Raw genomic sequence first — 25645 nt, forward strand, 5'->3', positions numbered from 1 at the left:
GGCTCTTGTTAAGGCTGGAGCACTCATACTGAGTGAAATGGAGATTATGTAGAAAAAAAGATCCACTTTTGTGATTTCTATTAGCAATAAACAATGCAAAATCAATAAAATACGGTTTTCCTTCCTGACAGCTGCATCCTCCTCACTTTTAAAATGGCTCCAACATTCTTTAGGGATGAAGATCAGTTTAAAGATGTCACGAGGAAAAAGCTGTTCAAGTGAAACAATTGTAATTTATCAACAAGGCTGAAAGTTGTGCTTGAGGCGTCAGTAGGTGGAAAAGTCCAGAAAATTAAGATCCATTCTGTGAGTATTTCATGAAATTAATCCTCATCAGTGCAGCTATATGTGCTATATTGCTGCACTGAAGGGAGATGAAATGGTTAATAGAGGAGTGTTCATGATCTCTCTGTGTTTGTGCTCCTCCTCTCTCTCTCTCTCTTTCACACACAGAACCAGGAAGTAACTCCTCATTTCAGAGAAAACAAACTGTTCTCTTTCTCTCTCTCTCTCTCTCTCTCTCGTTGTGATTTCAGGAAAATGGCTGAGGCCAGTATTTCAGTAGATCAGCTTTCTGTGGACCAGTTCATGTGTCCAGTGTGTCTGGATCTCCTGAAGGATCCGGTGGCTATCCTCTGTGGTCACAGTTTCTGTAAGGTGTGTATTAATGGCTGCTGGGATCAGGAGGATCAGAAGGGCGTCTACAGCTGTCCTCAGTGCAGAGACACTTTCACGACAAGGCCTGTTCTACGCAGAAACAACATGCTGGATGAAGTGGTGGAGAAACTGAAGAAGACTGAAGTCCAAGCTGCTTCTCCTGCTCACTGTTACGCTGGACCTGGAGATGTGGAGTGTGATTTCTGCACCGGGAGAAAACACAAAGCCGTCAAGTCCTGTCTGGTTTGTTTGGCTTCTTATTGTGAAACTCATCTGAAACCTCATCTTGAACGTCCTGCTTTGAAAAAACACACATTAATTGAAGCCTCGGCAAAACTCCAAGAGAAGATCTGCTCTGAACATGATGAAGTGCTGAAAGTCTACTGTCGTACTGATCAAACCTGCATCTGTTATTTGTGTACGATGGATCATCACAAAGGTCACGACACCGTCACAGTTGCAGCAGAAAGAGCTGAGAAACAGGTGAGAACTAGAAATCTTTCTAGAATTAAATCATCTTAATTATATTTTCCCATCTAGAAACAGGTGCTTTAGTCAGTGATATGATTTGAACTTTAATTTCAATGTGTGTATCAGGGCTTTACATTAACTTTTTTGCTCACCGGCCACTGTGGCTAGTGGTTTTCCCGAGTCACTAGCCATTCAGCCTTTCCACTAGCCACAATTTTGTTGCCAGGAAATTGCAGTTTTTTCTTCACCATGATGCGTTAAAGTTCGGAAGATCTAGATTTAATTATGAATGGCAGCGTTTAATGTATCTCTACAGTAGCACTCAATACTCAGTGCTGTTAAGGTCGCTCCCTATATGAAAACATGCAACCAGTTGAGACAAAAATATAAACAGAGTATTCTGTTTATTGAACTCAAATTCAAGCCCCTTACAATATGAAATATCGTATAATATGAAAAATAACATTCAGTACAACTGAACTGATTCTAATATTAAAAGTCCAATTCAAAACATTTATCACTGAAAAACATTTGATGTTTTGATATGCAAGTATTATGTGCATTATCAAGTATTATTATGTATATTATGTATTATCTATTAGTGTGTGTGTGAACATGTGTAGAGAGAGACATTAAATGTCCTCATTACATTCATCATCAGATGAGTCTGAATGGTCCATGAAAAATGGTCTTCGTGACCTGAGGCTTCCAGCAGGCCATAAGTTGATAGCTGGGGCGGATCAACTTCTTTCCAATCGCGTGAACGTTTCTAAACAGCAGCTCCATCCTCTCCAGCTCAGCCGACTTCATGACAGCCAGGGACTGAAAGCAATGCTGTCCTGTAGTGAACCAGCCGTCTTCGCCTGTTTTGATGTTATGTGTGCATTTGACTTTTCGTGGTCCTTTATAGTTTCGAGTTTAAAATTACTGGTGCCTGTCTTTGCCAGACTTTCTACAGTCTTCGCAGTACAGGGTATTTTCGGTTTTGCTATGAACTAGCCAATCTCACCCGAACTTCCATTTGTCATTGAACTGTCGTATCTTCCTATTAGCGTCTTGTTCATCTCCATGGCCGGAGCCAGCTATGAGGCCCCCGCGGTCTGGACCTCGGTCATTTTTAAGAGCTGAAAATACATTTGTACGCTAAATATTCAACTGGATAAAAAATAAAGAATAACATTAAAATGTCTCCGTAAAAACTGCATTGATAATTATGTTAAACGTTGATTCTGTCTTCTGTGTGTGTTTGGTGTGAGCGGCTCTGAGACCAAGAACACCAAACGCGAATGAGCGCATGACTCGGCGGAGGAACGCAGTGCAGGAGACACGGGGTTTTCCATCAGCGCACTTTCATCAAGCTGTTCAATTTACATTTTCGAAGCAGCGCAGTTGTAGCCAGACGTGCAGCTTGTGAACAGGCAAGGCATGCAACTGTTTGGGGCCCCCTGGCCCAGGGGCCCCCAGAGAGTCGGGGCCAGAGGGCTTATTTATTTATTTTTTTGTTTTTATTGTTCTTTACCATTGTATTTTCACATTTGGAATTTGAAAAACTTTGGTTTCATACATTTTTCGTTGGTGTCAGATTATTTATAACATATGGGTTATGAACACTGGTCAGAAGGGCCCCCTGGAAATTTTTGCTTGGGGCCACAACAGACTCTAGAATCGCCTCTGGTTGTAGCCTGCCTTGTTTGTGATTTTAAAAATAAATCATTCGATAAGCCAAAGCAATAGAGTGCAAAGTTTCAACTTATGTTTGCCTTGGGAAACTTTGCCTAAAACTTGGTGGTGTATACTGATTTTTTTTTTTCCCAGAATTTTTTTTTTTTTTTGTGTGTGTGTGTGTGTGTGTGTGTGTCGGTGTAACGGATGCCAGATTGTTAATGTATCTCAGTTCCATAGGCTACATGGTTTGGGTATCTTTTGTCCTCATTGCTTGGGCCAGATCAAACCATTAAACAAGCTTAAATTATTCTTACTCTTGCCACATACATGATTTTTTTTTTCAAAACTGATGATATTCAGTTCAAACACCATTAAGAGTAATTTCAGGAATAGATCTCTTGTGTGGCGTGTAATTCACCCCTCTCATTTAAATATGGTGAACATTTTTCGGCGTGCGCTTTGCGCATCACGGACCTCGGTGATTTTAAAAAGCTGCTCCGGCCCTGCGCATCTCTGCCCCTTTTTCCCTGAGCAGCAGGGTTTGAAACTCCAGCTATATGCCGCCACATAGTGCGCTTGTCAGTCGTCAGCAACTTTGTTGCTTCGTTCGTTAACCGCAGGTTACCGTATCATTGATTTTATCTGAGACGTTCTAAACAATTCTAACATGTTGTGTCAGAATGTTTATGCAGGGGCTCATGGGAGTTGTAGGCGCGTAATATTACATTGCAATGAGTTTATTATATCAGATGCCTTCAGAGAAAACTACAATTAAAATATATTGTCATACCACAGAATAAACCACCCGCCAAAGTGGATAGTGAGACTAAAGTTATTACCCGCCAAAGCCGAATTTTACCCGCATTTGGCGGGTGGGCGGGTGCTAATGTAAAGCCCTGGTGTGTATCAATCAAAAGGATTCTGTAAAAGCTGATTAAAATTGTCTGTGTTCTGGTGAACAGAGTGTTAAATTTATCTTCAGTGATGGTCGTAATCTGGTTAGGGGTGGGTTTCCTGATAACGTTGCCCTTCAGACCAAAAGAGAGAGTTGAGAGACTCTCTAAAGGAACGCATGTTGTCTCTGTATGTGCTTTTCCCAAACTCACTCGTAAGAAGGAGTCTAAAGAGCAACAGCACGAAGAGCCTCTTTGTAGTTCGCGTCCCTGAAGGCAATCATATTGGACATAACTAACAGTGTCTAAGTTAACTAGCTATGTGCAAACATTAGCTGTGGACAAGACTATGGCAACTTGGCGGGTAAATCCACAGAAAGTCATTTGACTAATCAGACTGTGTAGCGATTGCAACATTATTGCGAGCTCTAAAGCACAGACAACTTCACTGCAAGCTTTCTCTTGGAATAAAACATTTATATCCCTCAATATGCTTCCGCAGGTCGGATGGGGAGTTTTTGTAGGCTGTGATGTGCTCCGTTTTAGGCAAACAAAGCAAACATTTAAAATGAAACGACTCTTTATTCCTTTCAGAAAACTGAACCATGGGTTCTAGCTATAGAACCGTGGGTGTGTGCATTCCCCAGAAGAACCGCCTCCTTCCATTCTGCCATCAACTGATCGTGTTAAATAATGCTGCGGAGAAATCATTGATCTTGATTTTATCCAGTCTATGGACGTGACGTGACCCTAGTGCACAGGTGGCCAACCCGCGGCTCGCGAGCCGCATGCGGCTCTTTGCCTGGTGTCATGCGGCTCTCACCTTCACGTCCAAGTTGGTGTTCGTTTGTGGTTTTATGTGCGTTTTCGCTTCACTGCAGTTAATTACGGTTATTTTATTAAAGGTGCTTCGCTTGGTTTCATTACGGTATTTTCACATCATGACAAATGCGCAGGTGCGTTTGGGCGCGCAAGCCTGAGTAGTGGGTGAGTGCTCATTCAGTTTTGATGCCTTGAGTGAGAGTAGAGTATACTGTAAGTGTAAATAGTCATGAGAACACAGAACACATTGAATGAGAAGGTGTGTCCAAACTTTTGTCATGTAGTGTATATACATTATGTATTTGTTCATTTGTTTTCCAGTTATCAATTTGTGTGTGCGCGTGTGTGTTCTTCTTTCAAAAATTTGAGCATTGTATTATATTTTATCTATATTTGCACTTGCACTGATCACTGTTCCCAGTGCCTATGGAGCTTGTACTGTTTGAGGAAATTAAATTAGCACTTTGTAATTTCCATTTTCGGACTGACTGTATTTATTTGAATACTTATTTATTTGAATGCAGGTCTTGTGCAGGTCATGCAATTGAGAATTCAAGCTGAACCAAAATGCAAAAGCCATTTTGAATGTTAAACAGGTAACTCCAAAATGCACTAGAATACAGGAAATTGCATCTAAGAAATCCAAAATTTTTCGGGGGAGGCCCCCCAGAACCCCCCCAATGGGGGGAATCCCCACATGTAAACAATGTCTGCCTTTGTGCCCCACCTACAATTTTCTTCACTAGTCGCCACTGTTGAAAATGACTGGCCTGTGGTCTTGGTACTGCAGTAAATGTATCATTATCATGTTGGTGTGGGGCATTGGTTAAGTTGGAGTGTGACATCAATGTGGCTGTGTGTGTGTGTGTGTGTGTGTCTGTGTGTGTCCGCACGCGCAGAAGGAAGGGTAATATTTGTGTGCCCATGTTCATGTGCCGATGTGGCTCTTTGCCGTAACACAGTAAGAATTGTGGCTCTTGGGCTCCGACTTGTTGGCCACCCCTGCCCTAGTGATTACTGATAGAAATGTAGTGGAGTAAAAAGTACGATATTTGTCTTTCAAATGTAGTGAAGTTAAAGTCATAAGTTTCCCCCAAAAAAATACTCAAGTAAAGTACAGATACTCAAAAAGTGTACCTCAGTACAGAACTCAAGTAAATGTACTTCGTTACTGTCCACCTCTGATAATTAACTCGATGTATTTGCAATGTAGAAGAAAACTAATTGAACACCACCAGCAGATTCAACCCCAGTTTCCCCCGCTGACTGTGAGAGTCCCTCAGAGCCGCATGCGCATTCTGTGGATTCGGCAGCGAGCGAGTCGCTCTTTGTTTTGAACGAGTGCTCCGGGTCTCTCGTAAATTCCGAGCAAACTAAAGGACGACTTGTGCTACGATGTTGTTCGGGAAAACCACGTTAGCTTGATGATGGATCGTAAGCGGTCATTTAAAACTCTCTTGGCCTTAAGAGGCTTTCGGGAAACCCAGCCCAGACCAGTTAGTGAACATTTCTCTCTCTCTCTCTCTCTCTCTCTCTCACACACACACACACACACACACAGAGTACATAACCTTCAGAGCGAAACATGAATGTACTTTGAACTGACATTAATATGGAACCAGTTCGCTCGTACTGTATAAAAAGCTGAATGTATTTTATTTGTCCTCAGAGTGAGTTAAAGGAGGAGCAGATGAAATCCCAGCAGAGAATCCAGGAGAAGCAGAAGAAAGTGCAGGAGCTGAAACAGGCTGTGAACACTATAAAGGTGAGCAGAGACAGAGCTGCTCCTAGAAACACACACAACATGGACAACGAGTCATTTACAGTCCCAGTAAGAGAGGGAATGATAGATGAGCTTTACATCTTGTGTGTGTGTGTGTGTGTGTGTGTGTGTGTGTGTGTGTGTGTGTGTGTGTGTGTGTGTGTCCTAACAGCTCAGTGCACAGACAGCAGTGGAGGACAGTGAGAGGATCTTTACTGAGCTGATCAGCTCCATGGAGAAAAAGCGCTGGGAGGTGACGGAGCTGATCAGAGATCAGGAGAAGGCTGAACTGAGTCGAGCTGAACGACTCCTGGAGCAACTGGAGCAGGAGATTGCTGATCTTCAGAGGAGAGTCACTGAGCTGGAGCAGCTTTCACACACACACGATCACATCCATTTCCTCCAGGTAACACTCACTGTCTGATCTACAGAGCCAGCTGTTCCTCACACACTCTCTAAAACACCTCTCATTAAGGGAACAATAAATGTCCCTGTCTGACATCACAAGTGGGTTTTACATTTCATTTGCTTTCTGTAGGTTTTAGCTTCTGGACGTCGCTCTCCTCCATTTCAAAGACCATTATTTCACACCTCCAGCATCACTGTCCATCAACATCTCTCATTTGATGGCGTGAGGAATTCTCTCTCAGATCTGAAAAAGAGACTCGAGGAATTCTGTGAGGAGGAATTCAACAAAATCCCTCCACATGGTAAGAGGAGCTGTTCCTGCTGGAGAAACACAGTGATGTGTTATTTCTTAGCGATGCTCCTGCTTTCTTTTCTGCAGACACTTTATTCACGCGACACTTTGAACTAAAACACTGATTTAAAATGAATAAACTGACTGGATCACTTTAAACTCTTTCCATCTTTTACACAAACTCATGTTTCTATTTTTCTCTCCACAGCTGCAGCAGTTCAGATCATTTCAGGACCAGAACCACAGAGCAGAGAAGAGTTTCTGAAATGTACATCTAACACCACACACACAAACACACACACACACACACGTCTAGGCCTGTTACGATAACAAATTTTGTTGGATGATATATTGTCTCAAATTATTGCGATAAACGATATTATTGTTGACGTCTTTTCAAGACAATTTTATGCCAATAGTAAAATACACCCTTTCATAGAACAGTAAACTTTTAATTCAGTCAACTTATTCAATTCAACAGTGGAACGTAAAAAATAAATCTAAATAAATAAGCTAAAAAAATAAAACAACAATCAAACAAAACCACTCACAACAAAAACAATAAATAAAATACAATTTATGGCTCTTAAAAATTGCACTGAAGTGAATATTAACTTGGCACAGGGTAATAAAAAGACATTATTTTCTTCACAGGCAACATTCTGCCAATCCAGTTTCTCAAAGATTAGTACCCAGATCAACAAAAAGTGCAAAGTAACAACGTATTGCCAGCTGCCATTTGGATAAAAGTAACAACAATTAGAACGATATAACATGTAGGCAAGGGCGTAGGTTTGGTATTAACATCGGTGGGGACAAAAACCCAATGCCAACCCCCAGTGGTGCCAACTTCAGGTCAACATTAGAGGGTCACAATATTTTGCTCCGTTGTGTTCCACCAAAAGAGTCTCCATCATCTCTCCAAAGGCCAGACTTTTAACATTTGAAGTTCAGAACTGTAGTAATTAATGAATAATAATAATAATAATATGAAATCCATTTGATTAACTGCAAATCTTGCATGTGATGATGAACTCATTCTACCAATTTGCAAATGTGTTTTCCAAGCGAATACCGCACTGACTGTCGGGAGGGTGTATGTTCCTTTCCCTCATAAATGGAAATAAAACCCATCCGGAGCCTTAAACATTGCGTTCCATGAGGCTGGCAGGGGGAGTCGCTCTCTTCTGTGGGATCTTTAACTAGTTTTAGAATGCTAGTTTAAGCTGATATGTGATTGATCTAACGGTAAAACAGCACGAGGGCTCGAGAACTTTGACAGGTTACAATTTTACTTCAGGGTTGCCAGATACTGCTGACGTTTTCCAGCGCAAAATATGTTCAAAACCCGCCAACATGCACTTAAAACCGCCCAAAATGTAAAATGGACTTGATGCCTATCTTGTAAAGTAAAAATATGCAGCTAAAGTCCATTATACTATTTGTAAATCAAACAAATAGCACCATGAGCCCGTCAGTGCTGGAGGTGAAGAATCTGCTGTCTGGTACTCGGCTCCGTGTGGTTCAATCAGATTATAACTCTGCAATCATCTGCTGTGTTCTGAATCCTACATGCACCAGTAGGTGGCGCACACGCAGAATATTATGTAGGCTATGTTAGGCTACGATGCATATCTAACATCTGCATTGCTGAGGTTATTTATTTTTTATTTATTTATCTTTTTATCCTGTTTGTTTTATTAATTTTATAGGCCTAGTTATTCTGCTTAATTTATTTTTGTCTACATCCATGTGTTTTCTTCATCTGTTATCCTGATTTTTGTGGACTTGTTAGATTGTACCTGTTTTATATACTTCAATTAAAAAAAAAGTTAGGCTGCGATGCATGGCTGAATGTAACATGAGAAGAGAAAATGGAGAATGGATTGCGTCATTCTTATTTACTAGTTTATGAGTTCAGTTTCTGCACTACATTACACACATTCATATTAGTCTTACAGTTACATCGACATTTTTTGTTTAAATAATACTTAATGAGATAAATGTATGTTAATGATCTATTTAAGCCAATGCTCAATTTTGGTTGTTTAAAATACCTAAGGGGTGCTGGGTAAACTAGGTCTTTGTGTCGTGTGATGCCCGCGATCTCTGATTGGGTCACAGAAGTGTTTAATATGGATTGGATTGGATCGGGGCGATTTCTCAGAGACAACAAGGGAAGCCGAGCTTCCCCTAAAATTCTCTCCCCAAACTGCGGCGTCTACGACGTTGAATTCTCATTAAAACAATAACTTTCATAACATAATATATGCCCAAGATTGTATTTACGTTCATAACTATCCCTATGTCATCCTGTAACTTATTTGAGTGATGTCTGACGAACTTGCAGTTCGCTACGAGAATCACCTTTGCTGCCAGGCTGTAACCTTTCTTATTTCAATGGGCTCTATGGACTGGCAGCCGGGTATCCGTTGCAGTCTACAAGACGGCTCTGAACAGCCAATTTCGGCTAGTTGTTATTGGTTAAAATCGACAAAATCGTCACTTCCGGGGAAGCCTGGTATCTCTGGGGGTAAACGGGACATGGGCGGGCCATGAAGCCGGGCTGATAAAGGATTATTGGAGGTGGGACATGAGACATGACATGAGAAGGGCACTCGCTGTACTTCGGCGAGGAACACGGAAGCATGATCAGTCAGTCCCTAGCAGATGTTGAGAAAGTGTAGTTGTGTGCCAAAGTGCTGTCCGAATTTCTTTTCATATAAACGTTTCTTCTCATTGATGTCTCTGTGCATTACCCTGTAAATAAATGTAAATATTACTCATTGTGCTCCGTTAACTTTCATCCATTCTATCAGTTTGATCATTTGTGAATTCACTCGTTTATTTCATTTGTAGTTCAATCAACGTGGTTGTAGGCTAGCTTGAGCCATATTGGGATCTGCAGTGCTCGCTGCTAACAGCTGGTATCTGCTATAATGGCAAAGTACAGCCAGTCATTTTGCCCCGCCCCTGCCTCGCGCTCCGTCCGGTGCGGTAGTGATGTCCCGTTGCTCGCGCGCCACAGCAGAGACCCGCGCGACCTTCAGCCGGTACAGTCGCTGTTCTTTTACCACCTCCGTTATTCTCATCTTTCAGGTGCATTCTTGATTTTTCCATTGTGTCCTATTTTGCCAAATCAAATGCCCAAAATGGTATCGTATTATTCATATTTAAGTGAATAATCAATTGTCATCATAACTTGGCATTTTTAACCCAATCAATCAAAAAGAGGAAATTTTTCAATATTTTCAAAAAATTTTACAAAAACATTTGAATTGTAATAAAAAAAAAATTCCACAGCAGAGGCCAGATAAAGCAAGACGCTATCTTTATTCTTATTAAACATGATAAAAGAAACATTGAGTGTAAAGGCCAATTTATGCTGACAACCCAGTCCTCGCAGATAGCATCGCAGACAGTGTCTGCATAGCCCCCCCACCTTCGCAGATGCTCTGCGCGCACCTCCCAAAAATTGTGACCACCGCAGAAGCCTCGCAGACAAGAGGGCTCTGATTGGTCCACTCTACATCCACTGTACACGCACTTCCGCTTCCCTACTTTCCTGGTTTGTTTTGTTTTCACGACCGCCATTTTTAAAAACACGAGCGAAGATGGAGCAGCACGAAGAGCGGTTGATTGAGGAAGTACGTACATCTATACGACTCCAGTTCTAGTCATTATAAAAAAAAAAAAGTTCTAGTCATTATAAGTAACCGGAGGATAAACACTCCATAACCACACCCACCAACTACTCCTAGTGACTTCGCGCCCCCTTGCGTTGTGCCGGTGAATAACATCGCGCACGCCTATTACTCCCCGCTCAACGATAAATTACAACTGTCTGCGAAAAGCTATCTGCGAAAGCCTTGTCGCAAGAGCATGCAGAGGCCTTTAGGTAAATGCAAAAAAAAAAAAAAAAAAGTAAAATTAGAAAATTTATTTTTTGACTATAATGTCCCAAATGAGAGACCAGTTTCTGAGACAGACCCACATAAATTGACTCATGACAAATAACAAATAATTGAAAAATTGTATTACGTAGACCTAAAACTGAGCTTCGCCTATTTCAAAGCCCACCAGCCGCCACTGGATTGGATGTAGACTAGTGGACGGAGATAGTACATAGAATGCGCTGCATCAAAGTCCTTCTAAGGCTGTAGAAGTGTCTCTGGCTGCATTCTCACACAGAACATTCGTGCGAAATGTTTATAAACATCTGATAAAAACCCGCCGAACTAACGTCAAAACCGCTCAATCTGGCAACACTGTTTTACTTGGCAACGGAATGCATCTGAATTCTGATTGGCTGTTGTATCTGAATTCTGATTGGTTGTTGTACAGAGAAAAGTTTTCACTGCAACCGAACTGCTGTTTTCGTGACCACGCCCCCAGCGCGGATATTCATGTTCACATTGTTCAGTTTGTTTTTCTCTTTTATTTTAGATTTCTGTTATCTGACTCTGGATCCCAACACGGTACATCGTCGCCTCATTCTGTCTGAGAAGAACAGAGCGGTGAGATGGAGTGAGAGAGAGCAGCGTTACTCTGATCATCCAGAGAGATTTGATTACTGGAATCAGGTGTTGTGTAAGGAGAGTGTGTGTGGACGCTGTTACTGGGAGGTGGAGTGGAGCGGTGATGATGCTGGTGTGTACATATCAGTCTCATATAAAGACATCAGCAGGAAAGGATGGGGTAAAGAGTGTGGGTTTGGATTCAACAATCAGTCCTGGAGTCTGTGGTGTTCTTCTTCTTCTCTCTCTTTCCATCACAACTACATTAAGACTGATCTCAGAGTTCCATCAGCCTCCAGAATAGGAGTGTATGTGGATCACAGTGCAGGAACTCTGTCCTTCTACAGCGTCTCTGACACGATGAAGCTCCTCCACAGAGTCCACACCACATTCACTCAGACTCTATACGCTGGGTTTGGGGTTTCTTATTCTACAGTGAGATTGTGTGATCCAGAATAAAAGTGTGTAGTGTTTTCTGTAAAATTCCTGCACGTTGCCACGTTGTTGCTCAGTCGTCTGTTTCACTAGAACACAATCCAGCTGCACAAAAACACTCATTTTAATATTTAAATTAAAACAGATGAATAATTTAAAATAATTAAAAAGGAAATGTTAAAAATTAACTGTCAGACAAGAAACTCGTCAAATTTAAAAAGAAAATGATCTCATGACCTCACATTATAAAGTTCTGTTTGTTTCATATTATTCCACAAGGTTAAGTACGCTCGCATTTGTGGACATAAAATAATTTTGGTGAAATTGGGCAGCCTGTCTGAGTCCACGTAACATCTTAAATTTTGGTGTCATTAAAGGGTTAAGGGAGATATAACTATAAATATCATTGTGAAATATTTTAATAACTTTGCAGAACCCTTTTCCAAATCCAAGATTTGAGTTTTATAAACATAAAATCGTGCTCCACAGTGTCGAATGCTTTGAAAAAGTCTAGAAATAAAACAAGACTATCTGATTAAATAATTGATTGGTAATCAATCATATCCAGAATCAGTCAGACGTGGTTTTGAATATATCTTCCCTTCCTGAAGGCTGATTGATATTCGTCTACAAGTTTTACAAGTCCACGCTTTAGACGATTAGCAGATACTAAGGCAAGTAATTTATAATCATTGCATAGTAAGGTTATAGGTCTCCAATTGTCTAGCAACAACAAGTCTTTTTTGGGTTTTGGTAGCAAGGTTATTAAGCCTGTCTTCATCGTCGGGGATAAACATCCTTTGTGAATGCATTCTAAGAATGCTCTATATAATATATATTTTTTTAATATCCACCCAAAAGTATTTTAAAAATTCAGATGTTAAGCCATCGATTCCTGGTGATTTGCCATTTTTCATTTGTTTTAATGCAATTTCAATTCCTGTTATAGTTCATTCCTCATCAAGTGTATGTTTGTCTTCATCCAGTTTTTTTGAGGTCATCATTGATGGGATAAAATAAGACATCACAGTCTGATTTATTAAATTTAAGTTACAATAAACAACCCAAATTCCATCCCGTACTTATTTCTGATCTTCTATTATATTATCATTGGTCATAAGCTTACTCATTTTTTTTCTTAGTTTGTCTTTGTTTTTCAAGTCTGAAGAAATACGATGAACTTTTTTCACCCTGTTCGATCCATCTAGCTCCTGGTCGAGTGGAAGCTCCATTTGCCTTTATTGTGTACATTTCTTCTCGTTGAGACTGCAGTGACTAATTCTGAAATGTTTTCAAAGGATAGTTGTGTGTTATTTACTAATGTATTAATTTTATCAATCAGATCCTTTTGTTCTTGTCTTCTTATTTTAATAAAACTTTTATTTCATTTTATTTTATTTCTACTGTTGTTTAATTCTTATTTTTCTTCCCCATTTATTTTATGTAATTTTATTTTCTATTGCTTACTGTTTTGCTTTTACTTCTGTAAAGCACATTGAACTGCCACTGTGTATGAAATGTGCTATATAAATAAACTTGCCTTATACGTGAAAGTTTTTTACCCATGCCAATTGCTATTTGTTTGACCTTAAACTTAAACCATTCCCATTTACTCCTATCAGACATGTCGAACTCTTCAACCTCCAAAATAAGAGACTCCACCTGATCACAAAATTCACGGTTCTGTAATTAGTTATTAAATTTCCAAATATGAGGAACACTGTAAGAAACCTAATTTTACAGTATGACTAATTTTTTACAGCAGTTTTCTTGGTCTCTAAAAATAGTGTACAAAACTAAAATTAGACATTATCTGTAAATCAACAATCTATCTGTTATTCTAGGTATTATGACAGTAATAAACTACATTTCTCTTTTTTTTACAGAAAAATACCATATTCATTTTACAGGATCTTTTCAGTTTTCTTAAAATACATACAAATTCATGTAAAATGACTATCTGTAATTAAATATGTAGCCTGGTATATTAAAGTTTGTCCATACTAACAATATTAACATTTCTCTGTAATTTTAAGGTAAATCTTATTTTTATTTGCATGTAATTATACATTCAACCTGTAATTAACTATGTAGCTTGTTATATAAAAGGTTTACTGGTAAGTCTACTAACAATCTAATGTTTTTCTCTGTAATTTTAAAGTAAATCTTATTCACAATCTTGTTCACTAGTACTTGTATGGTATGTATAAAAGTGCTGGTGTAGACTTATATACTTTAATATTCAAACTGTAATTCTGGATATAATGCCAATGAATCTGACAAAAATAAAATGAGGAAAGGCAAAGTCAGGAAAAAGGATTGCAATAGTCCAGGCAGGAAGTAGCAACAACGATTAGCTTCTTGCTGTTGAATGTTTTATTCAAACATTCATCAATGCATTTACACTTAATGATAAGGGCATCATGAACCCCCAGAGTGCTCTTTTGAATGAAGGGCCTCCAAATTGAAGCTTCAATTTGTGTGTGCCAAACAGGCCTAACACATGAACAAGTCTGATGCACCTTATATCGAACAATAACATGCCAGCCGCAGAGTGAGACACTGAGAACAGAAATCTTCAATCTATTGCAAGTAAATAAAAATAAAAAAAAAATTATATATATATATATATATATATATATATATATATATATATATATAAAGGCTGTGCTTACAAAAAGTTTGTCTCAAATGAATTAACACTTCAATAACATTCATCAACTTATTTCAATGCACTGTTCTACTTGGAAACCTTTGGTCCTGGCATTCACATGGACACGTGTTTGTTGGGTGAGGTAGTGATCTCACCCTTTTACTCTGTCCATTCAAAATTGGCAATTTTGGAAATGAGGCTCAGCACCCTTGGGTTGACAGCATACTGACGTCCCTTTGCTTTTCGCTCGACTTTGGTCCCTTGATCTGGGTTGATTCTGAAGATGCATCTGTTGGAAAAACATTTAACACAAACCATTCAGAGAAAACTAATGTTGGCATTAAAGCCAGTGAAACAGCATCTTTAGATACAAAGTTAAAGGCCCGGTCCCACTGCACTTACGGATGCAAAGAGGATGTAAAACGTAAAAAAATCTTTGCCATCCGTTGGAAAACGCTATGCATCCGTTGTGTACTCATTGCATACATGCTTCATATGCTCTATCCATCGAGCATCCGTCCACTGTGATTTCATCCGCGCAAGAAGTTTTGAGCTGCACAAAACTTTTAGAACGGATGAACTTTCCGCCGTGTACGATGTAAATCCGCGACATATACGAGCAACAAACATTCTATGTCCATTATCATCCGTTAAACGTCTGCTGTATCCTCTCTGCATCCTCTGGGCATCCTCGCAACTCACATCCGCTGCAGCTGAAAATGGAAAGAGGGAGGAAAGATAAGGTACATGAAACGTCTATTCATCGTTAGTAGCACGGAAATAGAAAGGATGTAAGCGTATGCATCTCATATATAAAGTATTCAAAACGGACAAAGCGTTTATATCTGGGATGTATCTCGTATATTTAGGATGTCTGGAGTATGTCTAGAGTATGTAGAAGGACACCTAGCGCAGTGAACGGTCTGCATCCGATATACATCCGCGCAACATCCCCTTTGTTTCCGTTAGGCGTACGTGATGCATCCCCTTCACCCGCTATGCATCCGCTCTTTCTGCTATGTGTCCGCTTCTCAGTTATCACCGGTAACCCCTTCGGAGCTGTCATCCACTTCCATCCGCTAGGCTTCCTATGAACATGTGTTTAACATCCCCGCTATATACTACCCACGTCCGGTCTTTTCCGTTCTGTTTTCGCCAATTTTGTCCATTTCTGGAGCGGATGAAAACGAATATAGCCACCCCCGAAATTTTGCTCGTCCGCTGTGTCCTTTTTGCATACGTTTTGTGTCCATCGGCCAGTGGGACCGGGCCTTAATACGTTTTCACAAAGCTACACTATGCAATTTCCAATCATTAGAGGGGGTTGGGAGTAGAAATGCACTGAGACTCCTAACTTGAGCAGTATGTATACGTACCGCATGTCTCAGAGCCTGTGAATATTCTCATTCAGCCAGGTCATAGTTATCACGAGGAAATTTAATTGAACGCAACTGGACTTGGTTATATGTCTTTGAAGACGTTTCACCTAGGACTAGTCCTAGTCTAGTCCAGCCTAGTCAGATGAGCATGAACTGACGAAGAGGTGAAACGTCTTCAAACACATAACCAAGTCCAGTTGCATTCAATTAAATTTCCTTGAGATACGCAGGTCAGAGTTATGAGCTGGGGAGGAGTTGCCAGGTTTGAATGCTGTGTGTTTACAAACAGCAACTGGCAAATTCTACATTATCTACCTGTAAAGCAGCATGTGCATGCATTCTGAAAGTGTACCTCTGCAAGAACTCCAGAGTAGCGGCAAGTTCCACTGGGTAGTCAATGTTGTGCAGGTAATATGAGCAGAACATCTGGAATGCTTTGGGGAAGCTGTTCGTTGACTATGACCTGGTCCATAGCGACCATGAACATCTCGGCAGTGAGTGGGCTATTACCTGAAAACAGTGCGAGAGTATTATTACCATAGCCAGTAAATAGTTTGCTACATGTATATGGATCCCTAATGGCTAAGTAAGCCAGGAGCTGTGTTCCACACACTGCAAAACAAGAACTGTGCCAAGTGTTTAAAAAATTACGTAAAATGATTTCTCCAGCTCTAAACATGTTTTGCAGTGTACGGTACACTCCTCCATATGTGTAAACAAAGATATTAAGTCATAACATTATTTTTTGGCACACCTACCACAGACCACAACGCAGGGTGTCCATGGTAGGTTGGTGGGGTCCACATCAGTCGCAATGGCGGGGTCATCGACATTTACTAACATTGTCTTCCTGCCCTTTAAAATGGACAAGAAGCATCAGTACAGCTGCACAAGTTTCATCACCTCCTGCCAGGGCTTGGCTCAGAATAGTGCCTGCTCTGCTGGACGGCTCAGTTTGAATAAACTGAAAATACCGCAGGATTCTTCTGAACTTGGTGGCTGTGGACTCTTCAAAGCTGTCATCAATCTGGACACCTGTTAGTTCTCTGAAATGAAGCCTCATTCCAATTTCCTGGCAGAGGAAAGGCCATTCCTTAAGGATCTCTTCTGTCTCCTTCAGTCCTGACAGTATGTCTCTCCTCTGTGAGGGAAACGTCTCAACCATCAGTCTTTCTATTTTCTTTGCATCTTTGTCTTTGAACATCTTCATTAGTTCTTGTTTTTGCTTATCTTTTGTTTCACCAGCAGGAAGCTCTGGGTCAGGATTAATGCAGCCATATGCATCTCTGCATGCTTTTTTTGCATTGTCAGGAGTGTCACTTTCAGAAAGCCTTTTCTGGGCAGGAGCTTGGAATCGTCTATAGTTATCAATCCAAGATATGAACTGTTTCACAAGCGAGTCATGCCCAGTACCGACAACCTGGCCCTCAATCTCATCTCGGAAGGATTTTGGGTAGTGAATTACCATTTTCCTTGCAAATTCAGTGATGTGCCTCTTTCCAGGTTTCTTGCATACAGTCAGTATTTCAGCAGTGACAATCCTAATAATCTCCCTTCTCTCTGTTGCAGTCGGTCTCTTCTCAGTATCCAACACCCTTCTTGTATTTGAGGGCATCTTATTCCAGGGTATTTCAAAGCTGGAATGCCAGCTACTATCTTCTCTGGCTAAAAGTGAGGAGCCACTCTCTGAAGTAGTAGGGGAGGCTTGACTTCTCATGGCTGTGACTGAGACTGGGCTCCTTGTGGCAGTGGACTTCGGCGTGGTGTCGATATCATCAGTGTCACACACACAAATGATTCTTCACCAGTGCTCGCCTCTTCAATTTCACTGGTAAGTAATGAGGAGGAATCATCCTCTCTCATAACTGAGGGTGAACCTGAATTAACAAAAGGACACATTCATGTCAGTCAATATCATTCATATATAGTTTTCATTTACTGTTCTGACCAGTGAGTCAATCCTTACCTTGCAGTAGCTAATCTAGTAGTAAGTACACTGTAAACCATCACTGTTGGTAGGCTAGTGTCACAAGTCGAGAGAGTTGATAATGACTCAACAAAAACTACACACTAAGATTTTATTCCTTTTTTTACAAATAATTGTAAGTATTTATTCTTGACCAAGAAGGCAGTAATTTATTTTGTGACAAAATTGTAAGGATTTATTCTGTTCAGTTAAAATGACCTTCTGTCTCATGACATTGTTTAAAAATTCCATTCAGAACATTCTGCTTATTTTGATATGAAACGTGTATTATTGATCAGAGATGTGTCTGGACGGCGCCAAGGTCTGCAATGATGTCAGACACACCCACACACACCCACAGCTGCATATCCAACGTGTATTTGGGATTAAAAGTTAGATTTAAAGCCATGATTTAAGTTAGTTTTATAGCTAGGATTGTGATTTAGGATTGTTAGATTTAACCAGTCTCTTCAGTGTTGAATTTGAAATTGAAATGATTGAATGTCAGATTTAATGTTAGATTTAAAGTGCATTAAGTGATTCATGTTAGTTTTATAGATTTGTATTAGCCTTATTGCTGCGCAAAGTGTTAAGACTTTATGATTTTAATATTTTAGAGCTTTTTAAGATCCTTTATTATTTTAGACTATTCCTGTTAAGTTACTGTGTGACCTTCCTCCAGTGAAGTGCTAGTCACTTCTTTGCTAGACTAGACATAAACATCGTCTTTGTTTAAAACATCATCGTAAAAACATCTCGCGCGCTTTGACGTGCGTAAATGTTGAAATTGCTGAATTGCTGAAATATTATTTTGCTTATGATTGAAGGTTTCATTCACACACAGACACACACACATAGACATATATCAAACAGTGATGTCATTTCATCAGATAACACCCACATATAATAACCCTCTGTATTCTTGTCTAATTGGGGAACTTGCGAATAAAGATGTGAACTACTTTGTGGGGTTCCTGTCTTTCTTTGTGACTAACCCCCAGACGTCTGGGTGGCACGAGGGCATTGGTCTCGAGAATCGAGAAGTTGACCGTTCTGACTGGGAGAACCCTAACAATTTGGTGGCCCGTATGGGGATACTTCCAATCAGGGAAGGGGTCTCTTTTAATTGATTAGTTGGGGGGGACTTCCGCCTGGTTTGTAGTATCAGAGAAAAAAAAAAAACAGTTGTTTATTTTGTTTGGTTATCCTCGTAGCTGGTTTACGGGAAGATTGTTTGGTTATCCTCGTGAATGAGCTGTCACAGGAAGATTGTTATCCTCATAGCTGGTTTACAGGAAGATTTTTTGTTATCCTCGTAATTGATTTACGGGAAGATTGGTTATCCTCGTGGAAGAGCCACGGGAAGATTGGTTATCCTCGTGGAAGAGCCACAGGAAGATTGGTTATCCTTGTGAATAAGCTGTCACGGGAAGAGCACGCTTTGTGACCCATAAACCCATAATAATTAATCTCGGGACTGATTCCTTCGTACCACCATGGGGGAAAATTGTATTAAGGTACCCAGACCCCGAGAAAAACCCACGGGACTGGATGAATCGCTGTTGTTTAGCATTCTACACAAATTCTAGACAATTTGGCCAGCTCAGTTTTGATTTATCCTTGTTCAGGTATTTGCAATCTTTAGGAGCTGTGTAATGTATATTTTATTTTTTAATTGTCTCAGCATTTATATATGGCATTACTGGATATGCCCAAAAATAATAAAACAATAACCAACTTCCAAAATCCTTATTTCCCTTATAAAATCTTTAGACGATGCAAATTAAAATAATTTACCTAAAATTTGAATGATAATTAACAATGATATATCCCAGTTACTTTTTAACAATAAACCTTAAGAATGAATACAAAGCTTCAATGTTTGACAAAAAACACAAAGTGTAAATGTTATGCGCATTTTTATCATCGTGGGAATTGATTATAGCTCTAAATAAATATTGAAGTTTTTTTTTTTTTCAAGAATCCGTGTAAAATACGGACATTCTGTATATTCATTATAATCTCAACGAAAGCTTCACTGAATCGATTCTTTAGAACAAACTCGCATGCGTGTGAATCAATTTACTTGATTCTTGACTCAGAAACTACGGAAACCTTATTTGTATTCCTGTTTTCAAATTGTAAACAATAATCACACTTTCATGCTGAATGAAATTAAAGTATGAACTTTCCTCAAACCATTACGTGTGCATGAACTCAAACGAATGCAGTCCATGCGTCTGTATCGATTCGCTTGATCGAGTCATTTTTATGTTTCGTCTCGAAAAAGATCCGATTCGTTTGTGAATCTCATCACTGTTAAGGAAGGAGAGAAGAGATCCTCTTCCCTCAACATAGAATGGTTGTTTCTTAATCAATTAGTTTCAGCGTTTGGTGAGTAGATCATCTGTATTTTATTTTATATTCATTGTGTGTCGATAGTCCGAAACTTGTAACTGGAAAGTCACGAGTGGTCCGCGAGGTGATCTCTGAACAGTCTACAAGACTATTAATGTGTTTTAATAATTAATAATGCAGCTATTAATGCAGTTTCATGTCTAAATCCTATAAATGATGAATACGAAGTAGTTAAAACTAAGACAGAAGTATGTGACGGCAAAATTGTGATATGTGTTAATAGCATTAGAACTCCAGTTCCCATAATGCTTGTGAGCTAGGCATGCGCACTAGATGGGAGAGAAGCAGGAAGTGTTTTGTATGGCTGGACACGCCGCTGTCCAGTGTAACGTGTAATAAAACACAAGTTTATTCAACACGCCTCATCTGTTCATCACCTAGAATAGAACAGATATGGAAAAAGTGTAATAAAAGGCATCAAATATATTTACCCTACTTGTGAATGGAAATGCCGAAAAGTTTAATGTTTAACCGAATGTTTATCTAAAACATTTTAAAACTGATCGTGTAGTGGTATTTTTATTAATCATATGTAACGGTCATGCTGAAAATTCTAACCTTTAAATATCCTATATACTCCTGTTTCTGACGCGTTTTAGCGAGACGTGTCTGGGAAACATGCAATTAGTTCAACAGCGAGCTAACCCGCTCTTTACTTCATTTTTGACATTTTTTGAATAATTGTCGTCCTGTTATAAATATAATATTTTGAATAATTGTTCCGTCTCTGCAGTCTCTGTCTCTTTCTGGGAGATAAGGGCTCCCAGACTGAACTCGTTACAGAGAGCTATAATATAAACAAACAACCATCCATGCAAGAACAGCAGACAAGGACACACAGAAATCTGCAATGAGCAGAGAAACACATTATTTTTGGCACTTTCTCACATAATAATAGATTTAATATAAGTAATCTCTCAGGCCCGTAGCCAGCATTGTGGAGGGGGGTCTTTTTTCCCCAAAAGTGGACTTCATGTGGCCCCCTACTCCCGTACCCCCCAAATACACGAGCACACTTCAAATCTTCTAATTTAGACTTTTTTTTATTCGTTATAAGTTCTCTGTTGTCTAACTTATTATTGTTATCTTCCTACAACTGTGCTGTGACTTCATTGCCTGTCTCTGTTCCTCACCTCAGTTGTCTGTTGTTTCTCTCTTCCATTGCCTGTCTCTGTTGCTCTCCTTTATTGTCTGTCTGTTGTTTCTCTCTTCCATTGCCTGTCTCTGTTGCTCTCCTTCATTGTCTGTCTGTTGTTGCCTGTCTCTGTTGCTCACTTCAGTTGTTGAGACTGAAATAATATCGCACAGCCCTATAAGGACAATTGATTTAAAATTGCCCAAATGCAGCAACAGCGGGTGTTTTCACACACACTGGTCTGAACATTTTCATTTTTCAGCTAGTGCACACGTTTCTTTTCACTCTGATCCAAATGCCAAACCACTGACAGGGCGTCATGTTACCATGACGACTGAAAAACACGTGCTCTTAAAGTCTCGCATTTTACTGTCTTCACACCACACCACAGCTCCGATTTCCCAAGCTGAAAAAAAAATAAAAGCAGCCCCAGGTCCGACGCTACTAGTACCTAGCCATCGAGCCACCTAACTCATCTCTGTGTGTGTGTGTCACTGACACACATAAGGCCTCTGCATGCTCTTGCGACAAGGCTTTCACAGATAGCTTTTCGCAGACAGTTGTAATTTATCGTTGAGCGGGGAGTAATAGGCGTGCGCGATGTTATTCACCGGCACAACGCAAGCGGGCGCGAAGTCGCTAGGAGTAGTTGGTGGGTGTGGTTAGTGGAGTGTTTATCCTCCGGTTACTTATAATGACTAGAACTTTTTTTTTTTTTATAATGACTAGAACTGGAGTCGTATAGATGTACGTACTTCCTCAATCAACCGCTCTTCGTGCTGCTCCATCTTCGCTCGTGTTTTTAAAAATGCCGGTCGTGAAAACAAACCAAACCGGGAAAGTAGTGAAGCGGAAGGGCGTGTACAGCGGATGTAGAGTGGACCAATCAGAGCCCTCTTGTCTGCGACGCTGTCTGCGAGGCTTCTGCGGTGGTCACAATTTTTGGGAGGTGCGCGCAGAGCGTCTGCGAAGGTGGGGGGGCTACGCAGACACTATCTGCGACACCGTCTGCGAGGACTGGGCTGTCAGCATAAATTGGCCTATAGACTGACGGACGGGCTGACGCTACCCCCCACCCCCACTGATCACTCTGACAGATCGATCTACCACTACTGTTGTAAACAAAAGAAAAACAAAGTCCTGCACTCAGCACCTTACCCATTTTGGCCCTTTTTTGGAACATGGCGCCAATATTTTGGGACAAAATAGCAGCAGATTTCTTGCATTTTCTCTCTTAATCTTCTTTTTTCCCTATTTTCTCTTCTATCCCTCTTCGGATTCTTCTTCCTCTTCTTCTTCGCTTCAGTGTATTTGCCGGTTAGCTACCAACGGAAATGGGGGCATTACCGCCACCCACTGGATTGGGGTGTAAAGCAGTCTGAACAAAACGTGTAAACATAAACATAGGAGAAATGAACCCATTTTTCTAACTCTCGTCCTCACTTAGTCTACTTTTCTTTTTTGATTAGTCTGGATTTGATATTGTAAATTTAAATGTGAATCAATGTATATTCATCAGACATGAACAAATGAATAAATCTTGAGTAATCTTGAGGGGCGTGTGTGTCCGGGGCGGGGGGGGATCGAATGAACCCTCCGATCCCCCCTGGCAACGGGCCAGTCTCTTTATATTACTCGGTAAATTCCATATACATAAAGTCAAGATGCCCAAGACAACCAATTGTCATTCCCATTATTTTTAATTGAATTAAAAATGTATTTTGAGTCTCTGTCACATATCGAATCCAACAAAAAGTGCTTATCAGCTATTCAATTTTATTCAAATTACATTCAGTGAAATTGTTTGTCATTTCAATTTGCCCTGTTTTATATCTCCTTTTCTTTCTTTAAACTTATTGCTCCTTATGAGGCTAAGCTTAAACATGTTCCTCCTTTTGAACTATTGATATGAAATGTTCTGATTAACTGCTTGCTGAGTTTTAAACCTTCATACTTTTGCCTTTAAAAACCACAGAGGATATGGAATGGATAGGCTTTTAATGTATTTAGTTAACCATAATTTTTTCAGCAAGAAACAGAGTTAACAAACGTTTACTTGAAGAATGTTGAAAAAAAATTTTTTTCCTTCCAGTGGTGTTTATAAATCGGAGACTTGGGTTTATCTTTGTTTAACCATTAAGAAAAAACGTCATAAATTATCATGATTATGATACATTGGCTTGTATAAGTATTCATTGTCCTTGAACCTTTCCGCATTTTGTTGCACTGCAACCTGGAACTTAAATGGAATTGACATGAAACTACACAAAATATGATTCAATATTCATGTGCATCCTGTTTATGTTAAGCAGTATCTCTCTCTCTCTACAATCCTACAGTCTCTCCTCGAGCAAGGCGTGGTGAGACCATGTACCAGCTCGTATAATACACCTGTCAATCCAGTACCTAAATCTGATGGTACCTGGCGTTTTACGCCGGATTTACGCAAGATTAATGAATTGATTGTTTCTTCTGTAATGTCACAGGTTCCTGCTCATCATTGCTGTTTTTCTGTTATTGATCTCTGTTCTGCCTTTTTCACATGGGGAGGTAGTATACTTGGACACGTCAAGGTTTCATTTGACTCTCCTGCTGTTTTTTCAGCTGTAATTCAAATTCATAACGCACTCTGTGACCTCTCCCTCCCTCAGGACTGTGTGGTCTGTGTGTTCTGGTATCTGCTGAGTCACCAGAAATCTGCCAAGACACTGACACTTGCGCCTGCTCCAACATCTGGCGCACAAGGGCTTTAAGGTTTCCAGAACCAAGCTGCAATATTGCATGGACACTTAAGTATTTGAACTTTGGAAGTTTTGAACTTTCTCAAGGTTGTCATTCTAGACACAAAACGCCCTGCAACTAAACATGCACTGATGTCTTTTCTGGGTCTTATCAATTACTGCAGACAATGGATCCCTGACTGCTCTTTTTATGACAAGCTTCTCCGTTCTGCAATCTCTCATCACGATCCACTGCAACATCCTTTGACCTGGACTGACGCTATGGTGGTCGCTTATCACTCCCTCAAAAGCACCCTTTGTTCCGCCCCTGGGGTTACCTGATCACTTCAAGCCCTTCCACCTCTATGCCTGTGAACACCAAGGCACAGCTGTTGGCCCGGGAGCATGGGGGGGAATGCATCATTGTGTGTTTTTATCCAAAACATTCGACACTGTTGCTCAAGGTAGAGTCCTGCACTCATCCTGTTTTATTCCTGACACCATTTTTTATCAAGAACATTATTCTGGGTCGATGAAGAATTCTTTCTCATGAACAGATTGTTGAGATGGAAATGAAGTCGGTAGATGAATATGTTTGAGATCAGAGATCCTGAGTCGCCTCAATCAGTCATTAGATGTGTCTTTGAGAAGTAGGAGAACCAGGAGGAAACCCACACTGACACGGGTCATTTTAACATTGTTAACAGACTGAAATGAATCTCCTGAAAGGCAGAAGAAAGAAATCTGCTAGTCGTAGTAATTTATCAATAATATTCTGAGCTGCTTCAAATCAAGCTTTTCATCTAAACAACTCTAACTGCTTTGTGAACTGTGCAAAAACCTTTCGTTTACTGAAACAAAACAAATCAATCTTCACTAACATTAAAATGAGGCAGAGTACAGAACAGCTTGTAATCCCTCAAAATGGCATCACGCTGTGGATTGGTATACGGGTGTCCCGGGTGTCTCATGCTCACTGCAGGAGATAAAGACAGAAGTGGGTAGTGATGTGTTACATTTACTCTGTTATATTTACTTGAATAATTTTTTTTTAATTGTACTGCTGAGAGTAGTTGTTTTGCAGGATAGTTTTTACTCCTGCTCAGTTACATTTTGATGAAAAAACAGTACTTTTACTTCATTGCATTCGGCTTTATGCCATCACTACTGTTACTTGTGTGTAATTTATTTTAATTTGATAATTTTTCCACTCGGCCGTTCGAGCTATCCCACAGTGAATCTCCATCCGAGACAGTTGGACAGCCGCCTTAGCAGCCGCACTGAATGAATGGAGGCGTGGCCCCGCTCTCTCCTACACCAGCACTGGAAAATCATGGCTGAAGAAGAAGCACCTGTGTGGCCGTCAGGGGTTCATGTCCATCCCTGGCCGAGCATTAACACTCTGTTTGCCTTCCAAATGATGAGGAACAACAGTCATTTTATGCGCTGCCT

The 25645-nt window shown here is 40.2% G+C and overlaps 1 protein-coding gene and 1 long non-coding RNA gene across 3 annotated transcripts; both read left to right on the forward strand.

Moving 5' to 3' along the window:
- Positions 1-432: 432 nt before the first annotated feature.
- Positions 433-13475, forward strand: LOC132877930 (tripartite motif-containing protein 16-like). 2 transcript variants are annotated; one of them, XM_060913628.1, is made up of 6 exons: positions 433-1140; positions 6178-6273; positions 6443-6676; positions 6809-6980; positions 7179-7238; positions 11417-13475. In XM_060913628.1, the coding sequence occupies exons 1-6, from the start codon at positions 541-543 to the stop codon at positions 11944-11946; spliced, it is 1692 nt and encodes a 563-aa protein (XP_060769611.1). In that variant the 5' UTR covers positions 433-540; the 3' UTR covers positions 11947-13475. The 2 variants fall into 2 exon arrangements, with proteins under 2 accessions (XP_060769611.1, XP_060769612.1); XM_060913629.1 differs by having other exon boundaries at positions 7185-7238.
- Positions 13476-20227: 6752 nt separating this feature from the next.
- On the forward strand, positions 20228-24652 carry LOC132879659 (uncharacterized). Its single transcript, XR_009653860.1, has 3 exons — positions 20228-20314; positions 24125-24266; positions 24379-24652. It is a non-coding gene; the product is annotated as an uncharacterized LOC132879659 (long non-coding RNA).
- The last annotated feature ends 993 nt before the right edge of the window (positions 24653-25645 follow it).

The sequence above is a fragment of the Neoarius graeffei genome, chromosome 2 (assembly GCF_027579695.1).
Source record: "Neoarius graeffei isolate fNeoGra1 chromosome 2, fNeoGra1.pri, whole genome shotgun sequence".
NCBI lineage: Eukaryota > Metazoa > Chordata > Actinopteri > Siluriformes > Ariidae > Neoarius > Neoarius graeffei.